This window comes from Mustela lutreola, chromosome 1 (assembly GCF_030435805.1).
Source record: "Mustela lutreola isolate mMusLut2 chromosome 1, mMusLut2.pri, whole genome shotgun sequence".
In the NCBI taxonomy this organism is placed as follows: domain Eukaryota; kingdom Metazoa; phylum Chordata; class Mammalia; order Carnivora; family Mustelidae; genus Mustela; species Mustela lutreola.
The window spans coordinates 37,151,411-37,176,059 of record NC_081290.1 but is presented as its reverse complement, the minus strand read 5'-3'; the positions used below and the strand labels follow the sequence as shown (position 1 = coordinate 37,176,059).

At 45.3% G+C, this 24,649-nt stretch overlaps 2 protein-coding genes across 3 annotated transcripts in view; both read left to right on the top strand.

Moving 5' to 3' along the window:
• Nucleotides 1–11,389, top strand: part of NWD2 (NACHT and WD repeat domain containing 2) — a 187,966-nt gene extending 176,577 nt beyond the window's left edge. Inside the window, exon 7 of the mRNA XM_059163814.1 lies at nt 5,293–11,389. Within this exon, the coding sequence (XP_059019797.1) occupies nt 5,293–9,225 (3,933 nt within the window). The 3' untranslated portion in view covers nt 9,226–11,389. The remainder of the gene's footprint in view (nt 1–5,292) is intronic.
• A 3,510-nt stretch (nt 11,390–14,899) lies between these two features.
• The window catches only part of C1H4orf19 (chromosome 1 C4orf19 homolog), an 85,301-nt gene continuing 75,551 nt past the window's right edge, over nt 14,900–24,649 (top strand). Inside the window, exon 1 of one of the 2 annotated variants that reach the window (XM_059163778.1) lies at nt 14,900–15,013. The gene's annotated coding sequence lies outside the window, so the exon portion shown is untranslated. Of the gene's footprint in view, nt 15,014–15,091; nt 15,111–24,649 lie in introns of those variants that run through there. The other variant, XM_059163795.1, reaches the window with a different exon arrangement.

Below are 24,649 nucleotides of genomic sequence, written 5' to 3'. Positions count from 1 at the left end.
CTTTGGGAGTGGATGTTAACAGATATGACCCACGGCACCCTAATCTCCAATTTTTTTTTTGGGGGGGGGGCTTCTTGAAACTCCTTTTTAGTCCCACTAAAGGTAGCAAAACTGGTTTTCACAACTCCCTTACAAATCGTGCCTACCTCACTCTGGAATGCAGGGTCTCTTGTCTTGGCATGTCAGCCTAAACTGGACGAAACTAGTTCCGTTGTAATCTCCTTTTGCACCTGACGTCCCTGTCTGATGGTTTCTATTATCTTGGTGTTACCTCAGAATCTCTACATTGTCCTTCCTGGGGTTCTTCTCTCGAGAACAGAGCTTTCTTTAACTCCACAGACACTCTCGTCATCCGTCATGTGCTATCACAATCTCAGGGAGGTCATCTTGAAGACAAGAACAGGGATCGCTGCGCTGTACCTTACGTGGGGATTAGGTTTCAAAGTAAACTCACAGGCAAAAATCTGGTGTATAAACTTACTCTTAAAAAGTCCCCAGGAGGGGCACCTGGGTGGCTCAGTGGATTAAGCCTCTGCCTTCGGCTCAGGTCATGATCTCAGGGTCCTGGGATAGAGCCCCACATCGGGCTCTCTGCTCAGCAGGGAGCCTGCTTCCTCCTCTCTCTCTCTGCCTGTCTCTTTGCCTACTTGTGATCTCTGTCTGTCAAATAAATAAATAAAATCTTTAAAAAAAAAAAAAAAGAAAGAAAAAGAAAGTCCCCAGGAAAGTTAATTTACCATTTCTCTTTTTTTTAAAATTTATTTATTTTCAGAAAAACAGTATTCATTATTTTTTCACCACACCCAGTGCTCCATGCAATCCGTGCCCTCTATAATACCCACCACCTGGTACCCCAACCTCCCACCCCCCCCTGCCACTTCAAACCCCTCAGATTGTTTTTCAGAGTCCATTGTCTCTCATGATTCACCTCCCCTTCCAATTTACCCCAACTCCCTTCTCCTCTCTAACACCCCTTGTCCTCCATGATATTTGTTATGCTCCACAAATAAGTGAAACCATATGATAATTGACTCTCTCTGCTTGACTTATTTCACTCAGCATAATCTCTTCCAGTCCCGTCCATGTTGCTACAAAAGTTGGGTATTCATCCTTTCTGATGGAGGCATAATACTCCATAGTGTATATGGACCATTCATCCATGAAGGGCATCTTGGTTCCTTCCATAGTTTGGTGACCGTGGCCATTGCTGCTATAAACATTGGGGTACAGATGGCCCTTCTTTTCACGACATCTGTATCTTTGGGGTAAATACCCAGTAGTGCAATTGCAGGGTCATAGGGAAGTTCTATTTTTAATTTCTTGAGGAATCTCCACACTGTTCTCCAAAGAGGCTGCACCAACTTGCATTCCCACCAACAGTGTAAGAGGGTTCCCCTTTCTCCACATCCTCTCCAACACATGTTGTTTCCTGTTTTGTTAATTTTGGCCATTCTAACTGGTGTAAGGTGATATCTCAATGTGGTTTTAATTTGAATCTCCCTGAGGGCTAGTGATGATGAACATTTTTTCATGTGTCTGATAGCCATTTGTATGTCTTGATTGGAGAAGTGTCTGTTCATATCTTCTGCCCATTTTTTCATATGTTTGTCTGTTTCATGTGTGTTGAGTTTGAGGAGTTCATTATAGATCCTGGATATCAACCTTTTGTCTTTACTGTCATTTGCAAATATCTTCTCCCATTCCCTGGGCTGGGCTACAAGGATGGTTCAACATTCGCAAATCAATCAATGTGATACAACAAATTAATATGAGAAGAGAGAAGAACCACATGGTCCTCTCAATTGATGCAGAAAAAGCATTTGACAAAATCCAGCATCCATTCCTGATTAAAATACTTCAAAGTATAGGGATAGAGGGAACATTCCTGAACCTCATGAAATCTATCTATGAAAGACCCACAGCAAATATCATCCTCAATGGGAAAAAGCTTGCAGCCTTCCTGTTGAGATCAGGAACATGACAAGGGTGCCCACTCTCACCACTCTTGTTCAACATAGTATTAGAAGTCCTAGCAACAGCAATCAGACAACAAAGAGAAATAAAAGGTATCCAAATTGGCAATGAAGAAGTCAAACTCTCTCTCTTCGCAGATGACATAATTCTTTATATGGAAAACCCAAAAGACTCCACCCCCAAACTACTAGAACTCATACAGCAATTCAGCATCGTGGCAGGATACAAAGTCAATGTGCAGAAATCAGTGGCTTTCTTATACACTAACAATGAAAATACAGAAAGGGAAATTAGAGAATCAATTCCATTTACTATAGCACCAAGAACCATAAGATACCTGGGAATAAACCTAACAAAAGAGGTAAAGGATCTGTACTTGAGGAACTACAGAACACTCATGAAAGAAATTGAAGAAGATACAAAAAGATGGAAGACCATTCCATGCTCTTGGATCGGAAGAATAAACATTGTTAAAATGTCTATACTGCCTAGAGCAATCTATACTTTTAATTCCATTCTGATCAAAATTCCACCAGTATTCTTCAAAGAGCTGGAGCAAATAATCCAAAAATTTGTATGGAATCAGAAGAGACCCCGAATCGCTAAGGAAATGTTGAAAAACAAAAATAAAGCTGGGGGCATCACGTTACCTGATTTCAAGCTTTACTACAAAGCTGTGATCATCAAGACAGCATGGTACCAGCATCAAAACAGACACATAGACCAGTGGAACAGAGTAGAGAGCCCAGATATGGACGCTCAACTCTATGGTCAATTAATCTTCGACAAAACAGGAAAAAATATACAGTGGAAAAAAGACAGTCTCTTCAATAATTTACCATTTCTTAATATGCCAAGCCCAGCTGCTGGGTTTTCCTCCCCTTTTTTTCCTTTTTCCCCTTCTTCCCCTTCCTTTTCCTCCTCCGCTCCTCCTCCTCCTCCTGCTCCTCCTTCTCCTTCTTCTTCTCCTTCTTCTCTTCCTCCTTCTCCTCCTCCTCCCTCCTCCTCCTCCTCCTTTTTTTTTTTTAAAGATTATTTATTTGAGAGAGAGAGAGAGAGAAAGAGAGAGGAGGAGGTAGAAAGAATCCAAACCAGACCCTGCACAGACTGTGGAGCTGGACACAGGGTTCAGTCCCATGACACTGAGATCATGACCTGAGCCGAAACCAAGAGACCAACGCTTAACAGACTGAGTCACCCAGCACCGCTGGTGTTTCTTCTGTTGTTAGAAGACATAGTTCTTTTTTAATGGAACACCAGACCAAGTGGCAGGGTTACATTTAGGGGCCATGTTGCATCAAAATAAAGTGTGTGTGTTTATGTGTGTGTGTGAACACTAATTTGTATGTAAAACTTCCAACTTTAGAATGTTCCAGGTCAACAGGACAACAGCAGTATGAGGAGCACACGTACAGGAGCTGAAATCTAATGAGAAAACATCCACGTAGAGCATTTGACCTTCACTCTAGGGCTTTTTCCCTCTGGAAGAGGGAAGGGCAAAGTGGTTGGAGGTGCAAATGTTGTTGGACTTGACAATATTCCCTGTGAAGCAAGTCCATGTGCAGTAGCACAGGAAGTACAGAATCATGTGGAATGTGCTGATATCCCAGTACGGATCAGCAGTCCCTGAGGGGCAGGACGTGGTGACAGTCGAGTTGGTCAACTTGAAAAATGGTTTTCTGAGCTCTCGCTCTTCTGGATATTTTGTCCAGCCACCAGAGTGTGTCTATTCACATTCCAGAACTCTGGTCCCACAAGAAGCCTCACCTGTTCCTAGGTCCCCTGCCTCTGCTCCAGTTGCCTCTCTCCTGGGGTATGTCTGTCCCACCAACAACAACCTGTACTCCCTTCGTGACTTCATGTCCCTTGTGAGAATGCAGAGAGATGGCTCGTGTTTATCCGAGGTTATCTCCTGCGTGCCCAGCATTTCCATGGACACGAGCTCATGATCGGAGGATCGCTCTCTACATGTTCAACAACACGGGAGTGGGAGAAGAGAGGGCAATACATATCATCATCGGAAGCAAGCCACACAGGGACGAAATATCGTGTTCTGTTTCTGATTTGCCACTGTCGGACAGTTGTAGTAGGATGGCAGGATTAACTTCCTCCACATGGGCTTCAAGGTATGGGGCTAAACAGTTAATTGCTCCTTTCCCTTAATAGCTCATTCGGAAACTGACATCCTTTTCCTAAACTTATTCATGCCTTAACCTTGAACTAAACCTTGAGGAACCAAGTTTCATAAACTTACTTCCTCATGTATAAACTGTGTCCTTTCTTAAGCAGTATCCTTGGTGAATTCCAAGGATTACTGAAAGACATTATCTCCCTAAAAATAGACTTTGGGATTTTTTTTATATATATACTTTGATCATATCCCTTCTTGTCCTTGCCTTTCCTGCCAGAGAAATTCTAAATTTAACAGCACCCTTATATATGTTATCTCCTTCGCTCTGCAGTTTGAGGGGAAAAAAAACCCTCCAGCTTTGTCTCTTGGTAACCACTTAACTCTAAGCAAGTCATTTATCCACTTGCACTGGTTTCCTCTTCTGTTAAATGGTGCTATAATCCCATCTGCCCCACCTAGAGATAATGTGAAGACTGATAACTGACTGTAGATAAATCATGAGCTGTCATAAAACACAAGGCTTAAAGTTTTAGTCAACATTATATAGATCTTTACAACAATGAGTAATCAAGAAGATAACCCTATAGCACCACAATATAGGAAAATGTCTCTGGGTCATTAAGGATTCTATTCAGTATTTTAGTACTATTTTTTTTAATCACATTCTAATTAGCTAAGAATTTGATCAGCCCTATGGGATCTCAATTAGTGAAGACATTTGACTCCATATAATGCATAAATGTGTAAATGTGTAATGTGTAATGTGTAAATGTGTAAATCTCTACTTATCCTATTCATTAAACAAATACTTATTAAGCATCTATTGTGAGCCAACCACCATGCCAGGAAACAGGATTCAGTGATGAAAACCTGACCATACTAGATATGCAGATTCACTGTTTATGAAATTCTTTGTAACAAGCTAAGTGCTGCCTTGGGATTGAATAAGACTATTATCGCTATTTCATACCTTCATTAGAGTGATCGTGACAGCCTCGCCTATAGATCTTAGTGCATGAGCTTTGTGACAGCTCTTTGATCTTCTCAGGTGTGCCTAGTTTCTGGTTCTAGGCCACTGTCTGCAAGGTCAGGGTTACCAGAAGTCTGACCCCTGGAGGGAGGAAACGCTGTTGTACGCAACCATGTGAACATATATTACCGTTCTAAACACTACCTTTATGTTTCAGGCCTATGGCTGGCTACATGAAGACACAGGACCAGAATCTGACCCAGTAGTCGTCATGAGATTTCTAGGTACCACAGATATGAGTACTGACCTTAAGACTCTCCTTCTAAGCGTTTGTGAACAATTAGCAGTCAACTACCGGTGTCTGGTTCAAAGCTACCCTAAGAAGATCCATGACCTCCGTGACTTGTTTATAAATCTTTTGAATGAGTCTTCATTGCAGAGACCTCTAGTAATAATATTTGATGCCCTAGAGCAGCTCTCAGAGAGTGACGAGGCCAGGAAGCTTTGGTGGCTCCCAGCTCACCTTCCCCGCTTCGTACGAATAGTCCTGTCCACACTGCCTAACAGACATGGGATCCTGCAGAAACTGAGGTGCCTTATCCATGAGGAAGCCAACTACATCGAGCTGATTCCCCGGGACAGGAAGATGTGCAGCCAGGTCCTCAAACACCAGCTGCTGCGGGTCAAAAGGAAGGTCACATCAGGCCAACAGATTTACGTGAACAACGCATTCTCCAAGTGCACGCTGCCCATGTTTGTGAACCTGACCTTCAGGGAGGTGAGACACTGGAGATCACACAAAGATGTTGATGAATCCTCCCTCTGTGTCACAGTTCACGAAAGTATAGAGCAGCTCTTCTGGTCCTTGGAGAAGAAGTGTGGTCAGAAACTGGTCTCCAGGGCTCTTGGTTACATCACCATGGCCAAAATGGGTTTGAGTGAAATGGAACTGGAGGATGTGTTGGCCCTAGACAACAGTGTGATGAATGAGCTCAATGAGAACTCCAGGCCCAGCAATCCCCTGAGAGTACCTTATCTGTACATTGCAAGGCTCAAGGATGGTCTCAGTGGATACTTAATAGAAAGACATGTGAAGAACGTCACACTCCTGGTCTGGGCCAATAGACACCTGCAGCTCATAGCCCAGAAGTTGTATCTGCAGGACGACGGTGACCTGCGTGAAATGCACGCCATCCTGGCAGATTACTTTCTGGGAGTCTGGTCAGGGGGCAGGAGGAAAGCTTTCTGCCTTGAGGACCCCTACTTGAATGGCTGCCTTGACTTGGAGAGCAAAAGCTTGCTTGAGGAAGAGAAGCACTTCATGGAACAGGCTTCCTTTGATAGGCAGGCTCCAGACCAGCCCTGGGTTTTCCAGTGTAATCCACTGGAGCCTGACATCTTCTTCGTCAATCATCGGAAAATGTCTGAGCTCTTGCACCACCTGACAAGGTGTGGAAAAACCGATGACCTGCTTTACGGGATTATCATGAACTTCAGCTGGCTTTACACCATGATCAAAATTGGCCAGTTCGACAAAGTGCTTACAGATATCGAGCTGGCTTACAACTACTCGCAAGAGAAGGAGCTGAAGTTCTTGGCTAGCACTCTCCGCGGCATCAAAACCAAGGTCACTGCGTTTCCAGGCTCGCTTTCCGCAGAGCTTCAACAAAGGCTGCTGCCTGTTGTAAGTTCCCTTCCCAAACTCAGACATCTCCTTTTAGAATGTGACAAAGATGGGCCCAAATATTGCTCCATTGTGCCATTACACTCATCCATGGATGTGACATATAGCCCGGAACGTCTCCCCTTGTCCTCTAGTCACCTGCATGTCACCGAGATTCTGCCTACCTGTAACCCCAGTACAGTCCTCACAGCTCTAGAGAACGGCTCCATCAGCACCTGGGATGTGGAAACCCGTCAACTCCTCCGGCAGATCACCACAGCCCAGTCTGTCATCCTGGGTATGAAACTCACCAGTGACGAAAAGTATCTTGTGGTGGCCACGACAAATAACACCTTGCTGATTTACGACAATGTAAATTCGTGTCTTCTGTCTGAAGTGGAAATCAAAGGCACCAAGCACGGAAGCAGCTCCACCTACATCAATGGGTTTACCTTGTCTGTCAACCATGCCCTGGCTTGGCTTGAAGCCAGCAAAGATGTCACCGTCATCGATCTGCTCTACGGGTGGCCCCTTTACCAGTTCCACTGCTGGTATGAAGTGACCTGTGTCCAGTGCTCTCTGGATGGCATGTATGCTTTCTGTGGACAGTACCTGAACACCACCACCATATTTCATTTAGGGAGTGGAGAAAAGTTATGCACGGTGACTTCTGAATTTTCCGGTGGGTTTGTGAAGTTCCTTCTCATCTTGGACACGGCTCAAGAGATGGTAATGGTGGACAGCGAGGGAAGCCTCTCGGTTTGGAATACTGAGGACATTTCCAATCCCCAGCTGACTGACGACTTCGACTGCCGAAGAGAAGACAGTGAGGTGGTCAGTGTGGAACTCTCGGAGGACCAAAATGCGATTCTGATCTGTAAAGCCCTCAGCATCGAGCTCTTAGATACCGGCATGTGGAAGGTGGCCGAGAAGTTCAGAGCTAAGCACAACGAACGTTTTATATCTGCCGTGCTGTCCAAAAACGGGGACTGCATCATCGCGACCATGGAAAATACCTCAGCTGTGTTTTTTTGGAGGCGGGACACCGGGCAATGCATGGCGAGCTTACAGGAAATCTCAGGTACCATAGTCAAGCTGGTGAAATCCAGTCACCACAATATGCTGCTCTCTTTGTCAACTAGTGGTGTTCTTTCCATCTGGGATATAGACATCATCACCGCCATGTCCAACATAGATAAGACTGGGAAACCCATCCAAAGCCTGGTGTTACCCGCCAGAGGGGAAATCATTTATTCCCTCGATGGCTCGGATTGTGTCCACAAGTGGAACTTCAGCAGCGGCTTCCTTGAGGCAGTGTTCAAGCACGAAGGGATAGTCGAGCACTGCGTGCTGACCTCCTCTGGAGACGTCATGGTGACATCAGATGACAAAAGCAGTCAGTACGTCTGGCACACCAGCAGTGGCGAGAACCTCTTCCGAATTAATGGGCAGAGAATATCTCAGCTCCTGATCACCCACAATGACCAGTTTGTGGTCTCTCTCTGTGAGGAAAATGCCTCCAGGGTCTGGAGACTGGCCACAGGCCACAGGGTGTGTAACATTCTGACCACTTTGCAGAATGCCTTTATAACCTCCGCAAATACCTTTGTGGTGGGCATGACCCAGAGCAAAGTGCTGGCCGTCAGTCTCTGGACGGGCAGCATCACCAAGAAATTCTGCTGCGAAGACGGCACCACCATCGTGAATTTTAAGCTGATCCCCGACTGCCCTGACATCATCGTGTTTATCACGTCAGCCGAGACAGTGAATATTTGGAGTCTGACAGATGAAGTCATCTGTCGCCGTGTGCAGCTTCCGAACAACTTCTTGAAAAATCTGGAGGATTTCGAGATCTCTCCCAACGGCAAGCTAGGCATTATATCCAGGGGAGACGAGAATATCAATGTGCTGGACTTACACAGCGGTAAACTACGGGTGGTCCACGCCTCTGGGGTCATCTGGAGGCAGAGGCTGTCTCGAGATGGTCGCTACCTGGTGTACATTTGTTTCCGAAACGGGGAGGAAGAGGACGAAAACGGTGCGATATCCAGTCTGATTGTAATGCGACTGGCCGATGGCAAAAATATCGGTGCTTGTTCCCTTTACAAAACACCAACTTTTCTTGCCCTCTCACAGAGGCACCTCAACATCATAGTGGGTTTTGACGACGGGAGCATAGGGATCTACACAGTGGTGGACCGCGTAGACGCCGCACTGAAAATTAAAATCGCCACTTCAAACAGCAGACAGATTTTCAACAACGCGACCCAGGCATCCAGGCCAAAGTGCAGTAGTTACTGTTTCAAGGTGTCTGTGGACTGCTTATGGAGAGAGTCTACTGAGGTCTTTGCAAGAGACAGTCCCATCACGGTGAGCGACTCCTCTGAGCCCAACGAGGCAACGCCATCCAAGAAACACAACCCTTGCTATGACCGGGTGGGCTCAGCCCTGGAGCCCAGGGGCCACAGCTACACCCCTGACAACTGACAAAACATTCTTCTCGCTCAGCAGACAGGCACGATACACAAACAGAAGGAAGAAAAAAATAAGTATCTTCTGTCTCCCAAATGATAAACTACTCCTTTCTTTAAAGACAGGAAAGATGCTGGAGTTCCAGCATTCACACGCTCGCCAAAAAGACAAACACGAAATCGGTTTTGAGTTGGCTCTTTTTGTCAACATTAATCCAGGAATGACACCTTGACAGAGAATTTCTAAAAGTGGTGGTTGACTGGATATTTTTTACGTTTGCTGGGTGGGAAGCAGCAGCGTAACTCATTCCATGGGCTTGGATGACGGAGGCTAGAACCATATACAGACCCCTCGGACTGGAATGAGTGCTACAGAAATCGTCTGGAATTGCAAACATGAAAGAGCCGTTTGACCTCCAATGATTGTGTGGCCATAAGTAAACACAGCCTTAATCTCTCCTTACATTTTACAATCCTGACAACTGTGTAAACCCAGTCTGCAGATGGGAGGTCAAAGATGCAAAATCACATAACAAAAATGCTCCCTTGCATCCCTAAGTTTCCCAGGAGAAAGGACGTGAAATGTGAGGCCATGCACTGGACTGGGCACAAGTACTAAGTACCACTCTCATAGGGCTACTGAGCACGCCGTCAGTCTTCATTAAGATACAGTTGAGACAGTCACATGCAAGGGTTTCTGTATAATGGAACATACGATTTTTAAACTACGTCCTGGATGGCGAAAGAAACACGTTTAATGAGAAACCACAATCTTTTCCTGTCTTTCTGAAATGCCTATTTGTGCTGGGCGTTTAAGTGGAATTATAGAAAGGGCATTATAAAGTTGGTCAAGACATCTGTTCATCTCCATCACTGTACTAACAAAAGTCTGGGCTATTCAGTCAGTCGTATGGAAGCATCCATTATTTCCTCAATCCCTGCAGTAAATCTTAACAGAAAGAAAGCTTTCGTGACACGCCATCTATGAAATACTGAAGACATCTGCCTTACTCTCATTCCTCCTATCTCCTGTGGAAAATGCAGACATACGACCAAATATTCGGGGACAAGCTGAAATGCCTGTCTTTGTGCTAAACTATTCCCCAAATCTTAAGGGTGTCCAAAGGTTCCTTCTTGTCCCTGTTTGTAATCACTTTCCTACTTCCCCCCTCTATATGTAGGCTTCTTCCTCTGTCACCCTTTCTGCTGGAGGGCTCCCCGGGGCCTTTATAGTCTTAAATACTTTTTAAACACTACTTCACCTACTTAAAAGAAAATACCACATCCCAGAAGGGGGAAAGTGATTTTCTTCCTTCCATAGGCTCCACATGGCCTGTCCTTGGATGAGTTTTAGAAGGGTATCAGCAATGCTCAGTTGCTTTGAAAGTGACGGGAAAGTGACTTGCGGCGGCAGAATGAGGACCAAGCAACTGATGTGCTCTCAGCCCATCTCCGCCATGAACTCACCACGCATCCGCAGGCAGATCTTCAGCGGCGAGATAAAGGGAGTGAGAGCTTTTGCTCTAGCCCTAATAGGGATGTTGGGGAGGAATGTGAGAAAAAAGACAGCGACATCTTGATTGTTCTTGCAAATGGAGAAGAAAAGTGAGCGGATCCAAAAGGAATGCAAGCTCATTGCATTTCACTTTGGAAAGCAAGTTGATGTGTAAGCACACAGAGACAGGATTCAGACATAAACACCCCACTCTGCGGTCGAAGACTTTTTTTCAGGATCTTCCTCCTGGTCCAGCTACCAGCCAGAAAGGGAGTTAGCCCGGCGAAGTCCCAGCCCATGTAGAGATCACCTGGAGTTGTATGAGTCAGTGCTTTTTTTTTTTTCTTCAGTTCTTCTGAGGCAACACGTTCCTATTCCTGTCCTTATCAGTTGGACCTCCATGCCGCACATTTCTAAGAATTAAATGCCTAGATGGATTAAATGTAGTGTGTGAATATTCTATGTAACAGCCAATAGAGTTTAACAAGTGACTTGAATGATTTTTCCTAACTTGTTTGCAACTGATAGCTCATATTGAATGTTTTTATGTAAACTTTGTATTGTTGGGAAGAATTACCCAATCAGAGATTTATATTTTCATAAATGTTACATTTAGTTAAATTTTGTTACAGAGTTGTTACACTAGAAAATTATTGCCGTCTTCAAACAATGAACAGTCTTGTGTATGTATTGTTTGTATGAATAAAAGGTAAACTAAGATTTGCGTGGCGTTTTTCCTCCCCAACTTTTGCAAGTGTAGGGATTTTCAGAAATAATAATAATAATAATAATAATAATAATATGCTTACTATACATCAGAGCTTTGGTGTATAGTATATACAAAGCTTTGGAGCTGTATGTACTGTATGGAGCTGTATGTACTTTGTATGTACTAAGCCATGTAATCTTCACAACAGCCTTATGAAGTAGGTACTGTTAGTATTTTGAATTCATAGATGTAAAAACCTAGAAACAGAGGCCCAGGGGGAATCACTGAATAGGATATCAATGTGCTCTTTGTTACCTTTCCCAAAGCATACAAAATATAGCATTGAGTATCCCGTAGGCACTTTCTGATAATGACCTACAAAATGTTTTCCAGTTGCAGGTTAGAGATGAGGCGAGGCTCTAAAGATCACCAGAGGGCTTTGCAAACTTCCAGGAGGTACAAGCAAACCAAGAGTGTGGATGTATTCATTTAGCAAAGTTATTGGGTCACGCATTTTGCCAGGAATGCAAAGGTTAGTAAAGTAGCTTGTGCCTTCTAGGATTTCACAGTCTTAACAGGAAAACAGATAGGAAACATGTTCTATGGGTAAGTGCAAGGACAGTGTGCACCCTTCTGGGGCTTGGAGCCAAGGTAGGAAGAATTATAAGCAAGGAATCATCCCGCTCACAAACTGCCTCCAGGTAAGAGGGCAGGACAACGGGGGATCTTCCTCCCATAGGCACCTTTTTCCATTTCTTGCCTCTGGGAATTGAGAATCCTCTCTCACATATACACACAGACACTCACAAAAAACTTTTTTAAACAAGTTAGCAATGAAGAGCTTATGTGAGGATAACTAGGAAATAATCAGATGAAAACTTTATATCCAGTTTCATGAAATAACTATTCTCAGAGAAACTTAAAATCGAGACATTAAGAAAAAAATTGAAGAAATTATCTATCTGGTTTCATCTTTATGTGGCTGAGACGTATTTCTGTTTAGAGTTTATTCCCCTTTGGAAACTCTCCTTAATTCTACTACCCACGCTGGGAATTCCTTCTTGGATTCTAATCTAAATCCTTTAGGCTGAAGGTTAAGTCTTCTCTTTCAGGTCCGAGAAAATGGATCGTCACTGCTTGCATAAAAGCATTTCATACACATGGAGTTTGTTGTTTAACAAATTTAAATATCTTCTTTCCCAGGGTCAGGAATACAACAAATACCATGTGTTTGCTTTGTCCAAGGCCTTGTGCTTATGCCCTAGGATGATCTGAAAGTGAGTCACAAACAACCTCTGCCCTCCAGAATCCTACAATCTAAAGGAGACGCAACTAAATTAGATGTAAGACAGACTGTAGTTTAAAAAAAAAAAAAAAGTTGTTAATAAAAGTGAAAGGCAGATGCTGAGACTCCACTGCAGAGGAGGAACTAACTGGAACTGGGATTCAAAAAGAATGGCCAAGAGGAGGGGACAGTGGAGGCTTGGAGGACAAATGGCACTTAGCTGTCAGAATGTCAAAAAGACATCGCAGGTGAAGGAAGCTGCGTGAGGACAAACAGGGAACAGGGAGAGTCAACATATCCTATGGATGACTTTGGAAGCTATGTTGGCTTTTTAAGCTTGATTCTGGGGGCGCCTGGCTGGTTCAATCCATACAGCATGAAACTCTCGAACTCAGCGAATGTCATATACTTTTTAAAATTGTGGGGTTTTTTTTTAGAACCACATGGACAAATTTAGAAGTCTATTGACAAATCCGCTCAAACAAATTAGTTTTCCTATCTTCTCTGACTCATCGGTTGGAACGATTTATATGCCAATGAAAACACGAACACACCTAAAACACTCACTGAATCATGGTGTTTCACTCCCACGTGCATCCAGAAACCATGGATTTTTTCCTTCTGTGTTTTTCACAAGGGTCCTTTCGCAGCTGCATTTGACATTCCACATGATCTGCATGGAGTAGAGATAACACACATATGGACATGTTGGGGGTTTCCTTTCAGTGTAACAATATGACAAATTATATAACACCTAATTTAAGATTCCCGATAACACCACCACCTCCAGCTTTACAGAATCCCTGCCTTTGAGAGATGAAGGTAACCCAGCCAGCTGCTTCAGCATATTCAGAGCAGTGGTTCTCAAACTGGAGTGTGCATCATTCCGCAAAACACAGATTGCTTCACCCTCCCTATCCCCAATGATTTCAGAATCTGTATGTCTGGGGGTAGAGCCTCCAAAATCTGCATTTTTATTGAATCCCTCCAGATGAAGCTGATTCCACTAGCCTGGGAACCACACTTCAAAACCTAAGATAAATACCAATGTCTTTTTGGTCAGAGTAACTTAACTGATAAACGTATCAGTATTCTGTGGGCGTTACTAAAGCATCCACTAGAAGTTGGACACGACAACTTCTTTATTGTGACAAAGGATTTTACCAGAAAATGATGTAAACTAGCATGTAAGTTCCCTCTAAATCTATCATTTTAAAGCATGCAGCTACTACGCGACTGGCAAGATGCCCAAAAACATGAGTTTGCTCCCGTAAAAGGTGATAGATGTGTAAATGGAGCTGGAATCCCTAAAGTGGGCCCGTTAGAAACTAAGGACATTATGTCCGTCTTTAAATAATACTGTCCTATTCCGGGGCAACCTGTTTTATCCTCACTCTCCCTGGATAACTGGAAGGGGAGAGAAGAGGGTATGCTAGATGGCGCAGTTGCTCAACACATTTTCCTGTCAATCCCCAGCTTGGGAACACAGGTGAAAAGAACTTGGGACACCTAAGCAGTATTTTCGGGTAAAGCCACCAGCTCGCTACCCTCCTGACGTGCGCGCACTGCAGCAAGGAGGGGCGTGGAGCTCCGGAGGTGTGGACACGGTGTTGCAGCCGGGGTTCCAACAGCCCAGGAAAAGAGAGGGAAGTGGGGGCGGGGGAAGCAAGACCTCGTCGAGCTCCCATTGTGGTCTCGAGTGTGCAGGCGAGGCGAGTGTGTGCAACTTCCCTGCGAGTTACAGCAGGACAGCGTCCGCACGGTGTCCCTGACCCTCTCTCTACTCCGATAGCGCGGGCAGGCGATAGCGCACACCACCAGGTCGAAACGGAAGAGTCTGGAACCCCAAACACAAAAATACGGGGTGAAGGGGTACAGATCTTTTTGCCCGGGGCCAAATTTCCGCATCTCCCACACTAACGTCCCGAAGCAGAGCAGTCTCCCCTCTCCTTCCAGCAGGACAGAGAAGTAGGCGCCCAGACGCGTCCTGGCACGGCCAGACGGTGGGCACAAGCCCCGGCCGTGGCTGCTCAGAGAGGGCCAGCCCGGCTCCAAGGGTCGCACGGCCGGAGGCTCCCCGCGCGGCCCGGGGCGCGCAGGTAAAGGGTTACGCGTGCCGGGGAGGCTCGCCCGCCGGCCGCGCCACGTGACGCGCCGGCCCAATGACTGCGCCGGGGCGGCCGCTGCGAGCGCGGCGGGCTCCCGGCTGCGCTGAGCCGCTGGTGTTTCCCGGCGCGGCCGCCCGAGGCCGGCGAAGCCATGGGCGCCGCGACCCCGCCGCCGCCGCCGCCGCCGTCGCCGCCGCCCGGCCCCAGGTAGGGACCGTCCCTCGCCCCGCGCGCCCGACCCCGTCGCGGGCTTGCCTCCTGCCCCGCTCGGCTTGGGGACACTGTTTCCCCCACTTTCTCGCAGGTCGTTCTTATTTCTTTACTTCCTTCTGACAGAGGGGGTGAAAATGGGGCGAGGCAGGGCTCAGTTTGATTACTTCGGAAAAGTCACGGAATTCAACAAAGGCACGGAAAGGGAGGCCAGATCCAGCGCCCACCGGGTGCGGGAAGTGGGGACGGCGGGCGCGGGCGGGACTTCTACGAATGCCCCAAACTCAACACCGGGACAGTTGGGAAAGCTGTGGTGTATGAAACAGTTCTGGTTTAAATCCCTAATTAATGAACTTTCCGCAGCGCCCGAGAACTTGAGTTGGAAAAACTGCAAGAGATTGTCATTATTTCTAAGTGTCCCCCTCCCCCATTTTTAAACATCTGAGCGTTTTCGAATAAAACGGAAATGGAATGCTGACCGCCGCTGTTTCTTTGAAATGTCCTTGGGTCCCAGGATTTGCTCTGGTGGGGGTGCTGGCGCCCTGGGTGGCGCTGGTGGGAAGGGGTGGGAAGGGGAGGGTGCAGCGCTAGGAAGCTGCACGTGTTGAAGGAGCGTATCAGGTGCAAACTGTTAAATGGTCACAAATTGTTTGTTGAATATTTAACAATTAGGCAAGCATCTCCCGGGTCGATTGCTTGGGTCTCATTTGACCTTGGCAGCCCTGATGAGGTGAGATTTTCACAAGCCACCACTGAAGAATTTTTCCAGTGATACAAGACAGATTTTTAAATCAGTGGGACTTTTTCCCCCCACTCCAGGACTGTAATTAACCTCAAAAATAAAACAAAAACTCCCTTTAGTAACTTAGTACATTTTATTTTCCATTGTGGTATAGACTTTTGCCCAGTGAATTTAGAGGAAGTCAGTGTTCCAGGAGGTATTTCAGATCATTAAAGAATAGCGTGTTTTATTTTTTTCCTGTCTCGGTGAGAATTACTGGTGGCGCTTTTCACAAGGCTTATGAGTGTCCTGGGTGGGCTGTACCCACACTGTTGTGAGGAGCAAGGCTGTAGAAAAGATGAGAAACATTTGAGAGTTGAATCAGAAAGAAATAGAAAGTGGTGGCTGCTTTTAAACACAATAAATTTTGTTTATTCCCACAAAAATGTTCCACTTATACGCACATCTAATCATCCGGTTAATATTTTAAGGAGACAGATGTTAAGGTTCTGATGCTGCACATCAGTATCTATAGAACACCTCAGCGGTCGTGAGGCAGGTCTTTGAAACTGCGCTTTGAAGCTCTTACGGCTAAGTGGGACTCTGGGGTTCTTTATACTTCCGTAACGTGTGAAGAATCAGATATAAGAAGCTGCCTTGATCACACAACAGGAATGGAACAGACATGATGAATACAGGAGGTGGGGTTGGACTTATTTCTCTTCTTTGCTCACTCCGTGTCCATCCTGGTCCTGCTCTATCTGTTCGGCAAGTACGTGATAAGTACCTGTCTCATCGCATCTGGCCCCAGGGCCTGGTCCTTAATGGCTCTAACGGTTTCCATTTCCAGTGACATCTTTGCAATGTTCTAGAGCTTGTGAATATCTAGATTAAAACCAGATAGAAACTTGCAGGTCATGTAAGTATGTTCAATAGCCGAAAAATACAATGATTATCCTGACTTCCCACCTCATGTCTTTCTGAGCTTGGAAACACAACCTAGCCAAGTTCTGGCCAGAACCACATCCCAGCCAAAGGGCAGTGCAGATACTTGACTTCCTTCCTCCTGGAACTGCCCTGCCTTTGGGCCCTCAAGAGCCCATTTACTGAGCTTGGAAGGGATTCCAGTCTCCCAGTAGCTAGCTGGGTTTCCTCCACCTGGCCTTCCAAATTCCTTTGGTTTCACAATGTTTCCAGTAGCCCTGAATCTTGGGTTCTTTTGAGGTCTTGGTTAAATAGTAGCTAGCTCCTGCTTTTTTTTTTTTTTTTTTTTGGTGCGAGGGTGTGGGTCATTAGATTGATTATCTGGTTGCAGGTAGACTTTCTAGATACCTAGAAAAGAAGAGTCAATGGACTCATCCTAGGGGAGGATAGACTTGAGCTGTCACCCATCTGCAGGTCAGATGGTTCACCCAGTTGTAGCCTTTCTTAATGTGGTCAGCACCTGAATACTGTTGTAAGAGAATGACATGAAATTCAATCTGTTGTCTACTCACACTCCCTTTTCACCTGAGAATATCCTGGTCCCATAGAGTTTGGAATCTTCGGAAGCACTATATATCATCAAAATGACCCTATCCTGGGACACCAGACCTGGGGGTCTCAATCTGTTAAGCATCTGCCTTTGGCTCAGGTCATGATTTCAGGGTCCTGCAATCAATCCCCATGTTGGACTCCCTGCTCAGCGGGGAGTCTGCTTCTCCCTCTTCCCCTCTCCCCTGCTGTTCATGTACATTCTCTCTCTCTAATAAGTAAAATCTTTAAATTAAAAAAAAAAAAAAAAGACCCTATCCTAAGACTTAATATAGCCATCAGGTGAACATGTGTCCTGAAGCAGATATTTATGAGAAGTGAAAACACTAGCTCAGTGTGATCCAGGATCTTGGGAAAGATGTTCCTGAGCTGTAGCGAATATTAAAAGAAAAAGGAGTAGGTCTCAAATTTTACCCCAAGCAGCGAATTCCGTTCTACTCAGTGGACACGTGGCTCTCTGAAATGAAGGGAAACCCTTTCCTGACCTTGGAGACAGCAAGTTTGTAAGGCCAGAGATAATCAGACACACATTCAGTGGGGTGCCAGGGGCACCGTCCTTGCCTTCAGGGACCTTGCCATCTTCAGATAAGCCAGCGGAGCATTTTAGGCAGAGCAGCTCTGTTTTTAGAAAGTTCTCTCTGGCTGTGATGAGAAGACTGAAATGGGAAAGATCCCAGCAAGGCAGCTGCTGTAACGCTCCACCCGAGAGGGGAGTGAGAAGTGAGTTGATTCTGAAGGTACTTAGCAGGACAAAGTTATTGGGGACATCAGCCAAGATAATATGGGGGTGACTCAAGTCTCTGCAGTTGATTTCCATGTCTTTTCCAAAACACATCTGTTGCAGGCAGGTAGCTGCCTGCCACGTGCTTTCCCTTCTACGGATGTTACTCTCGGGCTGCATGCCCTTTGTTTCTGTCACGGGGAAAGGTGTTGATAAAGAATGAGCCAAGTATAGTTCTCACTTTCAACAACCCAGCGCTGCTTCACGCAGACTTAAATGCATACATCTGAGGGCTAAGTTAGGATCTACGGTTACCCTCATTTTGCATGCACATTCACCGATTTAGCTCAACTCCTTCTAGGAATAAAAACACCCTGACTCTTGACTGGGTAGCCGTCATCGAAGGGGACAGCCGGGCAGCATGACGTGTGTCACCGTGTCAAAGTGCACCCCAGTGGGACACATGAGGCACTGAGGGCCTACAACAGAGGGACAGTCACCTCTGTCACTGCCCCACACAGAGCTCTATCATGCAATGTGTATTCAGATTTATGTGTGATTCACTTATTTCGGAGTCCCAAAGTCCATCTCTACACGCTAGAGCTTGGACAATTCTTGTGATTTTGGTGGTATGTCTTTTTCCTTCCATTTGGTAATTGAGTGCAAACCTTGGGTCATTTAAGTGTGATAAAGATTGGGTCTGCATGTCAAGGCTGTGAAGCATTAGCCCTCTTCTTTGGTGGTCAGGGAGCCAATAGGCTCACCTCCCAGATTCTGCATAAGGCCGTTCGGATCAGTGGGAGATGGAGTCATAACCAGCTGCTAAACACCGAAACCAATATAGCAAAGGTTGCCTGTGATGACATTCTGAGTCGGCAAGACAGGAAAAACTGGGTTCAGAACCGTCTGTTAGCAAGGAAGTAAGTGTCGCATTCTGGAAAAGTGCACCTCAATCCTTTTTAGAAACAGAAAAGAACTTTAAAAATCACTTGTTCTGAGCACCTTAATTTAGAGGAAACTGAGGCTCCGAGAGGCAAAATGAGGTCATACGGTCACCTAACACAAAAACTGCTGGGACCACATCCGAGAACCCCAATTCCCAGTGCAGACACCTTACTACTACTGGTTGAAAAGGACAGATTTTAGTGGTATGGGGAGTTGATTCTTTGGTTAAGTAGCTTTTCCCCAAAATATTATAACAGCCACTATTTACGGAGAAATTACGTAGATCGATTATCTGTTGCTGTGTAACAAACGGGTCCAAAAAGGTGGTAGCTGAAAATGGCTTCTATTGATTTAGTTTATGACTGTGTGGGTCAGCAGTCGGGGCCTGGGGGTGGCACTGGACTTGTTGGACTCCCTCATGCATTTGTCACAAGGCAGCCCTGCCCCCGCCACCTGGGCTGGTTCACTTATTCACCACCTACTGGCCCAGGGCAGTACGAGGGAGCATGGAAGTCGTGCTCCGTGAAGCCCAGGCTGAAAGGGACCCGAGCTGCTTGCTTCTCCTCCAGTCTCCTCTAAAAGCCAGTGAGGAGGCCAGCCCAGACTCAGAAGGTGGAGAAGTAGACACCACCTTTGACAGGAGGAACAGGCAAAATCAGCTTAGAGAACAGGAAGGCTTTGGGGAGGGGTGGGGAATCATGATCATTTTTGCAATCTACCGCATTGGCCAAGCACTCGCATAACTTAACGTAAGTTACTTTTCCCAGCAACGCTTGAGGTGAAGGCAAAAATCCTATTTTATAGGTGAAGACACTGCAACCCAGACATGTCAGTCTGAGTTAGGCAGGAAACGCAGCTGGCCAGGAACGGAACCAGCTTTAGTTCTCAGATCTGACCCAAAGCCCATGTTTGTAACCAGCACACTGTTCTGCCTCTGCTGCAGGACACTACAGGGACAGGGAGGGATGGTGTTGTCATACAACTCAGAGTTCCATATGAACCCAATTTAACTTTAAAAATACTTTGACTTCATTTATGTGGTAAAAGAAAGAAAATCAGGGACGACTGTGCCCTCAAAGAACGTATGGTGTGTGTGCATGGGCACCCAAGCTGTTTAAACAATGAGATTCAGAGTAAAGAGAAATAAGCCAGCTGGATCATCAGAAAAGCGTAGTAAGGGACAAGATAATGAGCTTAGGGGAGCCAAGGGAAAGACTAATTTGAAAAGAATTGTTATCTATTTATTAGTGTCTCAAAGGATCTTCTATCACTTATATAAGACAGGTATTAGTCTCATTATACAGAGAAATTCCCTGCCCGAGGCCCCAAAGTGAAGAGCTGATGAAGACAGCATTCAAATCCATGTCCTCGTGTCTCCAGAAGCAACCCTCCACCATTTTTTCCTTAGAAAGCCAAGACCTTTGTACTCAAAAGTGGTGTCCATGGTCCGGCAACATGGCGGCCCACCTGGGAGCTGGTTAGAAATGCAGTCTTGATGCTACCTCAGATCTGTGGAATCAGAATCAGCATCTTAATAACATCCCCAGACGATTCCTAAGTACAGTGGAGTCTGAAAACCAAAGCCTGAGAACTTGCATTCTGAGGAAAGAAAAAAAAAAAAAAAGGAAGTGAGATGGTTCTGGATTGCCAGGGTCTGAACTGCATTTCCACACTTTAAGGCTGGGTAAGGCTGGGATGTTACTTCTGCCTTCTTTAGCCCTGAAAAGGAAGATCCTTTCTGATGGAATGGTAGTTTTGATTTTCTGTTTGCTTTCAGGCAGCTTCTCCCCCTCCTTTGAGTCGTAGCAGTTTTTCAGCTTTGGCTCAGAAGTTTGGCTAAGAAGTTCAAACAAAGTTCCAAATCTCTATCCCTTGTCCTTCCCTGTATATAGTGAAAGAATTGTTTTTGGCAGGCAGTGAGTTATAATGGAACAGCTCTCCCTATAGTTCTTCAGTTTATTAGATCTTCCCCGTGACATCTGTAGAGATAGGGTTATTGTGCCCCTTTCATAAGTTAAGGACAGTGAGAGGTCGGGATGTCACTCAGCTAAGACTTGAACTCCGGTCTACTGACTCCAAGCCGAGTCTTCTGACTAACCCACAAAGCACTCTGCAGGTTTTCTGTTTGGTTTTTGGAGGAAAGTATCAAACTGATCAATTTTTGCTCTGGGGTTCCCTTCCTTCCTTCCTCATAGATACTGTGCCAAACTCAGATGCTTGAAGTTAAATTTTAAAGTAATTATTTCATGGAAACTTAAAAATGCCTCATAAAAACATTTTCGCTCTCACCTCTTTTCCTTATCGAGTTGAATCCCTGTGTTGATTCCAGTAGCAACAAATCACACTTTATATTTCAAAGGATGTAATTTTGCAGCCTTTTCCTTTGATTCTTTCAGTGATAAAAAGATCTTTCTTTTCTCCAAGTAAAATTTTAAGCCTATTTTCTTAAGCAACTAAGCTAAGGCTCCGAAAATGTCTGTAGATTACAGAATCGTTACCTGGAAAGGAGCTTCAATGATCCAGACACCTGGTTTTAGGGATAAGACTACCAAAGCCTGGGGAGAGAAAGCTGTTCTTTCTAGGATACCCAGCAAGTCAGAGGCAAAACAAAGGCAGGACCCCTAGGCTCCACTCCCTCCCCCCACTCCCCAAGCCCTGTACTCTTTGACTGAAAGACTTCAAAGCAATTCTTTCCCCTGTTGTGTTTCCCAGCCTCTGCTGGGCACCCTGGGGAAGTTGGGAGAGCTGGAGTTTTAAGGTCAGGGTCACTATGACCCATCTGGGTTTGAATCCTGGTTTGCTGCCTGTCTAGCATGTCCCAGGATGCATTTACTGCTGCAGTCATCTCTAAAAAGAATCATAAAACAGAGTTAATGGGCTAGACAGTCAAGAATTAGTTTACAAAGTCCAATTTATCTGCATTCTCTTTTGAACTTGACAGGACAGGCTTTATGATCCTCACTGGGATTTGGTTTTGGTGAGGGAGGCCAAATGTCCTGGAAATGGACACAGTAACAGTTTCAGTGCAGCGCTGCAACCCAGGCAGGGGTCCAGCCTCAGAAGACCACTGATGGAGGCCTGACCCTCCCGCCTTAGGTTAGTTCAGCCTCCATTACTGATGGGCGGCTTTCTCTTGTCAAAGCTAAAGGCCAGCGTTTCCTGTGCTGAAGTGCAGGGCTGAGATGTAGTTCCAGGGAGGTGAGCCTGAAAACAAAGGGAAGGGTAGAGCCCTCACAGCCCTCTGGTGTGGAGCAAGCTAGAGGGTTGTCTTCCAATAATACCCTGCCTGAATTCAAAGATTTAATGGAGCAAAAGGAATGTGACTTCCATGTAATCCAAAAAAAAAAAAAAAAAAGCTGAGGTATCTTTAGAGAAAGTAAAATTACTGAAATTGCACCCTTGACGGGCAGTTACCCTGTAAGAGTTCATTAGACGAATAAAAAGCAGAACAAGCAAACAAGCAGGAAAAAAAAAAAAAAAAAAAAACACTGAAGAATTTGCCACCCTAGCACTTTGTGGGGCCCCTAATGGCAGGTGTGACTGGGTGAGGCACACGTCCGCGCATGCCTTAAGTCAGAAGCCATCAGAATCATCCCCTCAAACACAGATGACCGCGTCCTATGCATGTTTGGTCCCATTAAATGTCTTTACTCATTTCTGTTTGTAAGTGCTGACCGTCTAATTCATGTGAGCCTTTTAAAAAGACGCTGGGAGCAAGGTTGTATTTTCTTCTATCACTAAACCATTTGGTCCGCTGCCCTTCCTGAGCGATCCTGGAGGAGTGAAGGCTGGGACCGACGCTCCCAGAAAGCCCCGAATGACGGCTGGACCGTCATCAGCCTTGAATCCCAGTTCTGCCATTTGATTAATTTCACTTAATCTTCAGGCTTTCAGCGTCCTTATCCGTAAAACTGGGAAGCTACCTGAGTGTTTCTCCTCGCATGCATCCGCCCTTGGTAGACGTGTAATAATTCCGAGTCTTAGCCTGTGGCCTCCAGTTATCTCAGATGTAAAATGTGAGGTTTGAACCAGAGCAGCATCATGGGGTATGGAAGGGAAGGAAAGGACGGGGCTGGGGGAGGCGATCAGGTGACCCTCACCCCCCCCCCCCCCCACAGCTCACTCCAGCTTTACCATCGATAAAAACCACATGGAGTGTGCAACCACCCTGGAAAACAGCATGGAGGTTCCTCAAAATGTTGAAAATAGAACTGCCCTATGACCCAGCAATTGCACCACTGGGTATTTACCCTAAAGATACAAACGTAGTGATCTGAAGGGGCACGTGCACCCAAATATTTATAGCAGCAATGTCTACAATAGCCAAACCATGGAAAGAACCTAGATGTCCATCAACAGATGAATGGATCAAGAAGATGTGGTATATATACACAATGGAATACTATGCAGCCATCGAAAGAAATGAAATCTTGCCATTTGCAACGACATGGTTGGAACTAGAGGGTATCATGCTTAGTGAAATAAGTCAAGCAGAGAAAGACAACTATCATATGATCTCCCTGATATGAGGAAGTGGTGATGCAACATGGGGGGTTAAGGGGGTAGGAGAAGAATAAATGAAACAAGATGGGATCAGGAGGGAGACAAACCGTAAGTGACCCTTAATCTCACAAAACAAACTAAGGGTTGCTGGGGGGAGGGGGTTTGGGAGAAGGGGGTGGGATTATGGACATTGGGGAGGGTGTGTGCTTTGGTGAGTGCTGTGAAGTGTATAAACCTGGCGATTCACAGACCTGTACCCCTGGGGATAAAAATATATTATATGTTTATAAAAAAATTTTAAAAATTAAAAAAATAAAAAACACACACAGAGTGACAGCAGACTTCACATTTTAGATACACAGGATTTGCCCTGGATTTCTAACCAGATATATAAACTTCCCTTATTATAAAGTCACCAGTGAAATCTCTGTCTAGGCTCTGTTTTAAATGCTCGGTCTACCTCAAGCATAGAGAGAAACCGGGGGGGGGGGGGGTGATGGAGTCACAATTCCATGTTTGTATTAGTGGGAAATAGGGAGGGTGCCAAGGACTTCATTAGAGGAGACAAGTGTGGGGTTTTTTGAGAAACCAGAACTTCGTTGCATGCTGAAATGATCATTCTGTAAGTGCCGAGACTAAAGGAAACTATAAAATCTGGAGAAAAGAGGCATGAAGGGTGCCCGGGTGGCTCAGTGGGTTAAGCCACTGCTTTCGGCTCAGGTCATGATCTCAGGGTCCTGGGATCAAGTCCCGCATCAGGCTCTCTGCTCAGCGGGGAGCCTGCTTCCTCCTCTCTCTCTCTGCCTGCCTCTCTGCCTACTTGTGATCTCTCTCTGTCAAATAAATAAATTAATTAATAATCTTAAAAAAAATAAAATAAAAATAATTAAAAAAAAAAAAAAGAGAGGCATGAAGATGATGACTTTTTCCTGGTCCTCGTTTCTGCGAAGGATTTTCAGAATAACCAACTCAGCATTTATAGTATTTAAAAGAGACAGCCTTTGCCTCACCTTTGGTATTTTATAAATTCTGCATCTTTTACTCTGTGAGTTTGATTGGATTAGTTTAAGAACTTTATTGTAAAGTGTTTTCACTATAGCGGGCCTATTCTAGTTAGTGAACTTAGTGCCGTAAAAAGCTTTTCTGCCCCCTCTACTAATGCTGTGTGGACTAAGATCTAAAGGTTCTATTGAGCAAATGTCTGCGAAGG